Raw genomic sequence first — 12,286 nt, 5'->3', positions numbered from 1 at the left:
GCCCCTCCCTGCTCCACCCTCCCCATGTCCCCCTCCTTCCTCCCCCACTCCCCGTGGCGCGAGCGGCTGACTGAGCCTGGAGAGGAAACGGCATTCGGAGCCGCGCTCCCTCCCCGGCCGGCCCTGACGCGGGCCTCGTCAGCCGGTAACGGGGAGCAGTGGGGGTCAGGGAGGCGACCGCGAAAACGGTGAAGGTCAGAACCGGGAACCTTCCTCCGTGAAGGGTGAGGAAAGGGTCTGGGCCTGCCCCCACCCCGTCTCCGCAGAGCTGAGGCGGGGTCGACCCCTCCCAGGGGCGGGGTCGCGCTGGGCAACTGCAGCCTGGGGACTGACTGGGCGGGGCGCAGCGAGAGGGGAGAAAGGGTCAGCTGTGGGCTGAGGGCATCCCTGCGGCGGGAAGCGGGGAGTGGGCTGTGGAGCCGAAGCCGGGTGTTAAGAGTCCTGGAGCCTGGACTCCAGTGACGGGCAGGGAAGCCCCCGGGCCAGCGGATCCTTTCCGCCTCTCCTTTGGACCCTGACTGGAGGCCGGCGGGCGGGGGGGAGGGAGGCAGAGCGGCGCGAGGGGGCGGGTCCCGGTGCTACTTGGCGCTGATTGGCTGAGCACGTGTGGAATCGGGTGATGGGAAACGCAGCGCGGCTCTCCGGTCCCCTCCAGCTCCGCGCCCTCCCCCCCGTGGCGAATGTGCTGCGCGGCGGCGGGTGCTTACGCTCGCGGGGTTTGGCTGTTGCAGGCAGGAGCTGGGAGGAGGCGGAGGCGGCAGCGGCAGCGGCAGGAGCAGCAGCGGCGGCAGCTGGGAGGAGGTGGTGACGGTGGCAACGGCAGCGTCGGGGACGATGGCGCGACTGGTGGCAGTGTGCAGGGACGGGGAGGAGGAGTTCCCCTTCGAGAGGAGGCAGATTCCCCTCTACATAGACGACACACTCACGGTGAGCGGGCCGGGCCGGGCTGGGCCCGCTGCTCCCCTGGCAGCTGTTTCCCCTCCTTCCCCTCCCCCAGGCCGAGCGCTGCGCACTGGAGAAAGAGTGTGTTGCAACTCCTAGGCGAGGCCTTCTCTCCGGCAGGCCCCGTAAACTCGCCTTTGCAGTGGGTCTCTTGGCACCCTTTGCCTGCCCCAAGCCTAGTGTTCCGAACGCATTTGGAGCCCCTCTTCCAAGGTTTTCCTTCCTTTTTGAACCTTCTCGCGTTACCCTTTCCTTTCAGGAGACGCTGCTTTTGGCAAAGCACGCTCCTTACAGAGGGTTTGAAGGATCTTAGGTGTTTAGGGCCTATCCCTTACAGAAACCACCTACCCTCAGGGAGACTTAATTATCTGGAAATGTCGCAGCTGCATTGCTACCTGTATTTTTTTAATTTTAATACCATAGCTCTCACTATATGAGCATAATTACCGAGGGCAGACTGACATGCTCTTACTCAGTGTAGATTCCACTAGAATGATTCGATGTCGTTGTAAGTAGTCTCGTTGCCTGATACATGAAAACTCCTGAAATGATTGTGTTGCTAGGCCATGACTCTTCAAAATGGGTTTTCTTGGCATTAGTTCTTTAGTTTACAGGTAGATTAAAAAAAAAATTTTTTTTTTAAAGCATAAGACTAATATAAAAAAAGCTGATTGCTTATCTGGAGTATAAAGACTCGGTCCTGGGTAGGTGGTTTTTTTTTTTTTTTTTTTCCTCTCCTCTTTTTCTTTTTTTAATAGGAGTTGTTGGTGGTATAGCTTTGCCCACCCTCTGCCCTCTATTTCTATACTATTTCCTTTAAAAGGAAATGGCAGAAATTTGAATTGAATCTGAACAGGAAATGAGTGCAGTTGCTTGTCACTATTAAGAAATGAAATAAACCTTTTCTGAATAGCTCTTGAAATCTGCACTTTGATGATGCTGAAGCCTTGAATTAAACATTTGCCTATTTTGATAAGACTCCTTATTTTAGCACCTTTGACTTTTTTGCCATTCAAGGGCAATTGATCAGTTTTCTTCCTGGAAAAATATTTTTTTTTCTTTTGCACTTATCTACTGAAGGTTTTCACATTTTATATAAAATGCAAGTCATTGTAGAGATGCCAGTCTATGCCTTTCTTTTTGCCAATATCAATTAAGACTTGATAGAGCTGCAGTACTTTTAAAAGAGCTATTGAATGACTTTAATTTGTTAGAACTTTTCAAGCAAAAGCATCTATAATTATCCAAGTCCTTTTTTTTTCCCCTCCCTTCATGGAGAAAGCATGATTTGGCCTGACATAAAGTAAATAGAATTTGTGTTGATGCTTTAGAAATTACTTGTATGTCCTGGTTATGATGGTTTCTGCATTTTTTGCATTAGGAGTGTAATGGACTTTTATTTTATTCTTTTTTTTTTATTTTTATTTTTTTGAGTTGGATGTCTCATTGTGTTGCCTAGGATGGTCTCAAACTCATAGGCTAAAGAAATCCTCCTGAGTAACTGGGACTACAGGCACATTCACCCTTGCCAGCTCTGGACTTGTATTTTAAATAGTTAAAAAAGAAAAATAGCACTTTTGATCAAATTAAATGATGCCTTTCTCAGTGTGAAAACTCTTGACATCAAGAGTTTATTTGTTGATAATTTTTTTTTCCCTAATCGCCCTCTTCAACATAAACACTTCAGAGGCACAGTTTGAACCTTGTAGGTTTATTTCCCAGAATGGCTTTTAAAAAAAAACAAAAACTTTTTTTTAAATCCTATGGACTTAAATATAAGATACTCTTTTGGTATCTTGAGTATATAATGTTAAAACATGGGGAAAAATATTGTAAATTTTGAGTATTTATAAAATTCTAAGATACTGTTCTCTCCTTATGATCACTCTTAATGTGAGTGCAGCACATTAATACACCTGTCATCTAGCACTTTAAAGTAACCAATATATATGATGCATTTTCCATAATGATATGAATTTCAAAATTTTCCGTAGAAAAAAGATGTAACCTTGCACTGTGGTTTAGTATGATGATTACTTCACATTGCACTGGATGGTTGAGTTTTGCTTTTATTGTTCTGTGGACTTGTAGCCAAGACAAATAAATTTTAAGCTTTTTATAAAAATGATATTTTATTTTGGGCAATTATTTTTTGAATAGGTTTTTATCCCTAGGGAATGAGTTAAATTTTATTTGTCTTGGACACTTCTACAGTCTTTGAGTGCTGTTGGTAAATGAATTTTAGGGAACATTTTTGTCAAGGACATGGTATTTAGGAAAACAAGTTCCTTTCAGGACCATTCTACCAAATATCACATAAAGAGTGAATGCAGGGCAAAACACCTGTTGGTAGAGAACTGTGAAGAGGAAGTGAAGACGCCTGAGGTTTATGCTCTGCATTGGCCCGTTGATAGTTTGAAGGCAGTGTGTGCCTGAATTTAATGTTTGGTTTGATCTTTGTTCCTAGGGTCTAGAGGTAATGCACTGAGGAAACATTGTGTTTATTTCAAGCACAGTAGTCTTAGACTCTTGTTAACAGCTAGATGTTATTCTAGTTACAATGTTTACAGATTACAGGCAGTTACAAATTTTATCATTTTAGTAACCAGCATGCTGAAAATTCTAGCCTTAATAAACTGGTGATTTTTAACTTGTATTTATAAAATGAAATTAAGAAACTTGTGTATGAAGAAGTCTCCTCTTTTATGTTATATCCACATTAAAAAGATTCCTGTGGTAGTTTAGTGGTTTTGAACACTTGAGTATAGTACTGATATAAATGTATTGGAGAAAAATCCCAAGTAAGTAAACTGGTGGAATGCTTAGGAAAGTGTTGACGTAGGTAGCCAAATGCTGTTCAGTGTTACTAGCTGATTAGAGATACCTTTGAAGAATTATAGTTTCTTAAGCAAATAGTTTTAAAAGAACTAATGTAGTCAAAAGGCACGCTCCTTATAAAATCTTGAAAAATAACCACAAATTACCCTTAATCCTACTCCCCAGAGATTAGCAGCATTTGATATAATTTCACTTTTATGAAATATAGATACAGAGTTATCTTTTGTAACATTCTGTAACTTTCTTTCACTAAATGTAATAATGAGAGCACTGTAGTTTCTCATTCTTTTTTTGTTTTGAGATGGAGGTCTTGCTGTGTTACCCAGGCTGATCTCAGACTCCTGGATTCAAGTGATACTTCTGCCCCCCAAATACTGGGACTATAGGCTGAGCCATCACACTAGGCTTTTTGTCATTTTTAAACTTTTTTTTTGAGACAGATTCTCACTAAATTGCTTAGAGCCTCACTAAGTTGCTGAGGCTGGCCAGGAACGTGTGATCCTTTTGCCTCAGCCTTCCAAGTTGCTCGGATTACAGGTGTTTGCCACATACCCAGCTTTCTTTAACATTTTTAATGATTGTGTAATATGTTGTATGATATTCCATAATTTAATCATCATTCCATTATGGAACATAGAAGAGGTTCTAGTTTTTGCTATGAATAATACTGTAAGGATAGAAATAATGAGTTAAATCTTTGCATTAAAGTCCCCCCACCCCCTTAGGCTTTTGGAAGCAGAATTACTAGATTGGAGGATAAGAACACAAGGTCTGGGTGCATATTGTCCTGGTGCTATAATATTTTTGGAAAACAGTTTACCATTCCAATTCAAATCAGTCTAAATAGGCTAAAAACCATGATAAGAATTTTTTAACTGTCTGAGACTTTAAAAGAAGGGTAGCATATGGGGAGTCATGGGGATAAGGTGTTTGGCAATTGTTAAAAGTTTAGTAGTTAATTTTTTTCAACACTTGATTTAATATTTAATTTTACCAGAGGTATTGGATATTACAAATGTTTGTGAATGCAGAAGTAACAGTGAAATCAAAGTGACAATTTTGATAAATACAAACTTAAATACTATTGGTTAGAGCTTGTGAGAATGAGCTAAAAACGGATTTTTTTTTTTTTTTTTTTTTTTATGGTCAGGAAAAACCAGGACAGATACTTAAGAGTGAAAGTGGGTAATGGATTCAATAAACTTTACAAAGCGGTAATTGCAGCCCAATGACTTGTTCTATTTTTGGCTAGCTAGGATAGGCAACCTCATCATGAAGCTGAATATTAGTGATTCCTCTGTGAAACCACACCTGAAATACTTTACAAGACACTTTTCCTTTAGGTAACCAAGAATCTTAGATTGAGTCAAGGAAGTAGTTTTAAATAGTGAAGAAAAATAGTGCTACTAGTCTCTTTGCCTTCCCTGTTTTCTTATTGTCATTTCTTAAGCCATTGAACAGCATATAGTGATTGACTACAAAATAGTAAGGTAAAAAGCCATTGTCCTAAACATTTGAAAGGCAAGGACAGATCAATTATTTAGGTCAGAGTCTCTAGCCAGCATGGTATAGAGTAAGTTCAAGAACAAGAGAATATTTGGTATTATTCAAGCCAATGAAACCCAAGTGAGACACATAGTATTAGATAAGATTTGGATATTCATACTAGTTAGGTGAAAATAAAGTGATCTGAAATGAGTTTTTTTTTTTTTTTTTTTTTTTTTTTTAACTCTTACCTCTTAACAAAGGTAAGAGATATTATCCATGTAATTGTAATTCTTTAAAGGTCAACTGATAAGTCTCAATATGTTAGATGTGTTCTTTGACCTATAATTTTTAAAATAATAAAAAAAAGTTGATCGGAATAGAAATAGTTCATTTATACTAAATCTAAAGTTAGAATTTCACTTAAAACAGGTTGGAGAGACTTTTGTGAGGTGGGTGCTAGAGATCAAATACTACTTCATGCATGGTAGGCAAACACTCTACCAGTGAGTTATACCTACAACCCGGCCAGAGAAGTTTCAGTTTGGTTAAAAAAGTAATATTCTTTGTTTCTTAAATTGATGGGACTTTCATGTTAAAATAGTGTAGGTAATTGTCTTAAATTTTTTGTCATAGTTGCAATTGGTTTGTATTGAAATGGTATATATTTGGATTTAGTGAGTGAAAATGCAAAACAAGTGTTAGTTGCTTAAATGGTAGGTTTGGAGTGACTTGGTATGTTCTGTTGAGTTATATGGTTCTGTGAATTTAATCTCTTGCTCTTTTTTTTCTTTTAAGAACGTCTTGCTTGGGCTGGGTTTGTGGCTCAGTGGTAGAGCGCTTGCCTAGCACGGTTGAACCCGGGTTCGATCCTCAGCACCACATAAAAATAAAGGCATTGTGTTGTGTCCATCTACACCTAAAAAATAAATACTAAAAAAAATCTTTAAAAAAATTAAAGTTGCAGAGGCTGGTCTCAAACTTATGATCCTTCTGTCTCAGCCTCTCAAGTAGTTGGACCATACCTGGCTTATCCTACACCTTTTTATGACTTTATAGTTAGATTTCTTTTTTCTTTTCATGGTGCTGGAGATCAAACTAGGCGCTCACACATGCTGGGCAGGTGCTTTGCCACTAGCCTGACAGTGCATTTCTAAGTACAGTATTTGTTTTGCTTTTCCTGTACTGGGGATGGAACCCAGGACCTTGCACATGCTAGGCAAGCGATCTACTACTAAGCTATATCCCTAGTCCTTGGACCGGGATTTCTAATACCACTATTATTAATTTTTTAAAAAATTTGAGTAGGTTGTTACCTATAATAAATACATTGAACAATGTATTGTTTCGACCATTTATTTATTCAGTCTTCCTCTCCTGAATATTTAGAGCTAGAGGATTACACTAGTGACTTCAATTTTATTTGATAGTGTTGGTTTTGGTAAAACTAATACATGAAAGTGCTTGAACATACCTAGTGTGTATGAAGCTGTATTAAGTATTATTATTACTTTCATCCTTCGGAGGTGTTAATGAAGATTGAGAAAGAAATCTAGAAACAACATATTGGGATTGATAAGCCTGAAAATTGGATATTTGGTTCTTCAGATAGTGAGATTTGGACAGTTTATCTATATGTATTGAAGAAGAAACTTCCAGAACAGTAAAATCTGTTGAGATGGAAACATGTCTCTGAACATGGGATAACAATTACAGAATTGGAAGCCTGGAACACTGATTTTTCCCCTAATAATAAATAGTACATGTGCATTGTAGTGAATTTAGAACACATAAAGAAAAAAGTCATGTATTGGCCTACTATCTAATCACATATATTTATTTTCTTTCTCTGTAAGATAAAATATACACATATAAAAAATGACTCATTATACATGCAGGTTTTGATCCTATGAATTATAGTATAATCTTTTGGATTGTTAAATTGATGTTTGTATTATTGTCCATTCTTTCAGGTGTGGTGTGCACCTTTAATCCCAGCAACTCAGGAGGAAGACCCTGTTAAAACAAAGAATAAAATGGTCGCTTGCCTAGCACGTGCAATGTCCTGGGTTCCATCCCCTGTACAGGAAAAGCAAAACAAAACAAAATAAATACTGTACTTAGAAATGCACTGTCAGGCTAGTGCTCAATGGTGGAGTATCTGTTTAGCAAGTGCAAGCTTTGGGTTCAATTCTCAGGACTGGAGGGGTAAAAAAAGAATCCACTTATTTCAGTCTTCTTCATTCCTTAGCAATTCAAGAAAAGATTTTGTATTTATTGCTTACATTTTCCTTTGTTGTTGATGAGGTCCTATTTATTGTTAGAACAGGTATATTTTAAATCTTTTATTTCTAATGTGGAAGGAAGAGAATGGTCTCGTCCACTGAAGAAGCAGGTTTTCATGGTGTTGGATGGAGAAGGGAGAGAAGACCACATGCAGCCAAGTGGGATTTTTGTTTTTGTTGTTTTTATTTTTGGTTTTGCCTTAAACAGGTCTCTCTGTCCTGATTTCACTCTTTGGGTATGTAGCAGTTTGAGGCCCTTGTCATCTGGAAATAGTTTGTTCTAGCACAGTATGTTCGATATCTTTAAAGCTGTTTTAGTTAAGATATACATGTGTTATTTTATTTCATTGTTATGAAGGTAGAAGTTTTATCCAGATTGTGTCTCTGGATTTGGGATGCTTCTGTAACTGATGACATCTTAACAGTTAAATGACTCTTGGTTGTACATTAACTGTGATTCTTCTTGAAATGTGTAGCATTACAGCACAGTGGAATTTACTAATTACTAATTCCCTTTATGTGACATACTGAAACATCCTTAAACTTTAAGCTTTATATCCTCCTTCCCCTGTTAGTGTTTTGATTTTTTTTTTCCCCCTGAGCACATCCCCAACACTTTTTATTTTTTATTTTGAGATAGGATCTCACCAAGTTGCTTGAATCTTGCAGTTGTCCCACCTCAGCCTCCCATATCGCTGGGATTACAGGCCTGCACTGCCATGCCTTGCCAAATTTTGATATCTGAGTAACTACTTCAGTGTACGCTTTTAGTTCATGTTTAGAGCAGGCATTTACTATGCATCAGATACTGTTCTAAAATATGTAGGGTATTTTTTTAATATATATATTTTTTTAGTTGTAGATGGACACAATATGTTTATTTTATTTTTATGTACTGTTGAGGATTGAACCTAGTGCCTCATGCATGCTAGTCTGGTGCTCTACCAATGAGCCATAACCCTAGCTCCACAATATCCTTATATATTTTTAAATATTTTTTTTTAGTTGTAGTTGGATGTAATACCTTTATCTTATTTATTTTTATGTGCTGCTAAGGATCAAACCCAGCACCTTGCACTACTATGTGAAGTATTCTATCCCTGAGCCACAACCCCAGCCCCTATTTACTTATTTTTATGTGGTGCTGAGAATCAAACACAGGGCCTCACATATACTAGGCAAGCGCTGTACCCACTGAGCTACAACCCCAGCCCTATATAAGGTATTTTGTGGACAGGAGGCGGGCAGTTTTTCACTACTGGAAACTGAGCCCAGAGCCTCTCATATGTGAGGCAAGCACTATACCACCGAGCTGTATCTGAATCCTGATATATATATATATTTTTAAAGTATTTAAAAAGATTTATTTCATAATCATGAGGAGTTAACTAAAAACATCAGGTAATTTGACTTTTAAGTACTGTTATTGGCTACTGCAAAAACAACAATAATTTTTTGCAATACTGGGGATTGAACCCAGGGATGCTCTTCCACTGAGCTACACCTTCAGTCCATTTTATTTTATTATTTTATTTTTAAAAATATTTTTAGTTGTAGATGGACACAATATGCCATTATTTTATTTATTTATTTTTATTTGGTGCTGGGCATTGAACCACATGCGAGACAAGTGCTCTACAATTGAACTACAACCCCAGCCCCCATTTTATTTTTTAATTTTGAGACAGGGTCTTGGCTAAGTTTCTAAGGCTGGCCTTGAACTGAGTTGTTGGGTTTTACTGGCATGAACTATCTTATATGGCTACAAACACTTTAAAATATAACTTAACCTCACAACTATTCTGTGAGAGATAAATATTGGAAATTATTACTTAATTTTCTTTTGCAGATGAGGAAATTAAGAATCAGGTTAACTCATGAGTTATAAAATAAATGTTAAGTGACATAGCTTGAATTTGAACTCATGTCTGTCTGACTTCATTGTCCATGCTTTTAATGGTATATACCATTCTGGGTTTAGAAGTTTGTATACTGCCTGGTGCCGTGGTACACGCCTGTAATCCCAGCAACTCTGTCTCAAAATAAAAAGTACTAGGCATATAGTTCCGTGGTTAAAAGTCTCTGGGTTCAATCTCTGGAACTGAGGGGTCGGGGAGGAGATTTATTTACTTATTTATTTTTGTGCATGGAATTGAACCATGGAGTGCTCTACTTTTTTAAATTTTGTTTTGAGATAGGGTCTTGCTAAGTTGCTGAGGCCGACCTTGAATTTGTGATCCTCCTGCCTTATTCTCCCAGTTGCTAGAATTACAGGCATGTGCCACCAAGCTGGTAGTATATTTAGATTTTTTAAAAAACCTCTTTGTGTGGGATGGGATTTTGAGGTCTTATTTCTGTCTAGGAGTTTATAAAAAAGGCTGTATAATGTGTTTGAAGAGAATAAAATATTTGATTCCTGTTCTTTTTGCATTTTAAGATGGTGATGGAGTTTCCTGACAATGTGTTAAATCTCGATGGGCATCAGAATAATGGTGCACAACTAAAGCAGTTCATTCAGGTAATAGTTTTTAAAATCGATGTTTTCAGTAGTGTGTGTATTTAAAGAATCATTTAGAATTTAGCTGTAATAAATAAAATTAAACTAAGTTTAAGTTTTGTTTTACCTATAGTTAAACTGAAATGTTTTAGTTTTTACTATTGCTGTGGTGAATATGTTTACATAACTGATATATGTGCCTGTCATGTGAAAGAGACACTGTGGTGCTAACATTTTACATGTCCGTAAGGTTCTGCTTCACCTGGCCTTCTTTCCTGTTTTTTTTTTTTTTTTAAACTCAGGGGCACTAGACCACTATTTAGAGATAAGGTCTCACTTAGTTGCTTAGTGCCTCCCTCTTGCTGAGGCTGGTGATCCTCCTGCCTCAGCCTCCCCAGCTGCTGGGATTACAGGTGTGTGGCACTGTGCCCAGCTTTTCCTGGTTTTTAAAGATAGGGTACATAGCTTTTCATCAAGAACTTGTTGGGGGCTGGGGATATAGGTCAGTGGTGGAGAGCTTGCCTAGGATGTATGAGGGCCTGGGTTCAATCTCCAGCACTGCACACACACAAAAAAAGAATTTGTAGGGTTTCTTCTGTATGATTATTTTGTTCAAGTTTAAAAAATAATCCTATTATAATGAGCTTTCTGATTTTTATTCTTAGGAAATATGATATTTTATAAATGCATTTAAATATATAACATATAATTAAGATAATGGAAGATTACTTGTTAGTTTACTTCAGAACTCGATTTCTACCTTTAGAGAAAATTTTAAATGAAAAGTTAAAGGTAAATGTGAGAAAGTGCTTTTTGTTAATTGTCTTACCCCTCCATCTATTTTTGGTAAATCTGAAAGTGTTATTGTAGAGTAGCTCTTCACTCCATTTGGTAGAAGTTATTTACTAGCGTTTTGCCCATTTCTGAACAGCTGTGGTTTTTAATCGTTTTTCTACCTTGTCATAATCATCAGATAATATTCGTATGCACCAGCATATTACTGCAGGCTCCCTCATAAGTAAGATGGTCCTGTTCTCTCCCACTAATTCATAACACATGTGTCTATACCTCCAGGTTGTGAATTGCTGCTCTTCATGATCACCATGCTAATTTGACTCCTATAGCTAAACATAGTGTGTTGTTTAAAGTTGAAGAGAAGATATGGTAAAGCTGCATTGTCACCTTCTTCTTATTATTATTATTTTTAATATTCACTGAACAAGTCCTCAATTTCCAGATGCAGCAGATGCAGGGCTTCTTTTTGTTATGTCAGGGTGCATACTCCTTAACCTTGGCATACTTGCTCAATGGTATTTTAGAAGTTTGTATACTACCGTTTTTATACTGTAGATTGAGTTCAGTTCTTTTCACTCTGGATTCTAGAGCAGAGTGGTTTGTGGAGCAAATTCTGTGCAGCACAGACAAGGCTGATCACTTTGCCTTTATAACTCAGTTGTAGATAAAAGTGGTAAGCCCTTGGCAGGTTGTACTTACTGTACAAGGATAGGAACCCCAGTAGTGGTGAAAGAGTACATTTTATGTCTTAAGGATTTTTCACTTTACTTTTTTTCTTTTTCTTAGCGACACAGTATGCTTAAGCAACAAGATCTAAGTATTGCCATGGTTGTAACATCACGTGAAGTCTTGAGTGCACTTTCTCAGCTTGTCCCATGTGTTGGTTGTCGTCGCAGTGTGGAGCGCCTCTTTTCCCAGCTTGTAGAGTCTGGAAATCCTGCCCTTGAACCCCTGACAGTAGGACCCAAGGGAGTCCTATCTGTAACTCGAAGCTGCATGACTGATGCAAAGAAGCTATATACATTATTTTATGTACATGGGTAAGTATAATAAATTAAGAGAAATGATTTTGTTAACTTCTAAACAATTTGTTAACAGTGATGGTAGCTTTTTTCCTAAATTTGGTTGGGGCAGAAATTAAGAGAGGGATACAATAAACATATAATTTGCAATTTATAAGTTACATAGTAGAACCAGTAGAGAGGGATAGAGAATGAGTATGTAGAATTATTAAGAAAGGTGGTTAGGGAAGGCCCTTCTGCTAAAATGCATTGAGTATGGACTTGAATGAAGGAAGTGGGGGAACCATATAGATATCTAGGGGAAGGAAGTGAAGGAATAGCAAATAAAAAGGTTTAGAGGTTGGAGTTTTCTTGTCATGTCTGAGGAACAGCAAAGAAGCCACTGTGGCAGCAACCAGTCGAATGAAACGAACAGTAAAATA

At 38.3% G+C, this 12,286-nt stretch overlaps 1 protein-coding gene across 5 annotated transcripts in view; it reads left to right on the top strand.

The window, feature by feature from the left end:
• Nucleotides 1-49: 49 nt before the first annotated feature.
• The window catches only part of Ggnbp2 (gametogenetin binding protein 2), a 34,418-nt gene continuing 22,181 nt past the window's right edge, over nt 50-12,286 (top strand). For all 5 annotated transcript variants that reach the window (XM_027950282.2, XM_027950281.2, XM_027950280.2 and 2 more), the window contains exons 1-4: nt 50-224; nt 732-927; nt 9,988-10,068; nt 11,629-11,882. In XM_027950282.2, coding sequence (XP_027806083.2) covers nt 835-927; nt 9,988-10,068; nt 11,629-11,882 — 428 coding nt within the window. In that variant the 5' untranslated portion in view covers nt 50-224; nt 732-834. The remainder of the gene's footprint in view (nt 225-731; nt 928-9,987; nt 10,069-11,628; nt 11,883-12,286) is intronic.

This window comes from Marmota flaviventris, chromosome 17 (genome assembly GCF_047511675.1).
Source record: "Marmota flaviventris isolate mMarFla1 chromosome 17, mMarFla1.hap1, whole genome shotgun sequence".
Taxonomy (NCBI): domain Eukaryota; kingdom Metazoa; phylum Chordata; class Mammalia; order Rodentia; family Sciuridae; genus Marmota; species Marmota flaviventris.
Note: the sequence above shows the minus strand (reverse complement) of the source record. Positions and strands in the feature narration are given on the sequence as shown.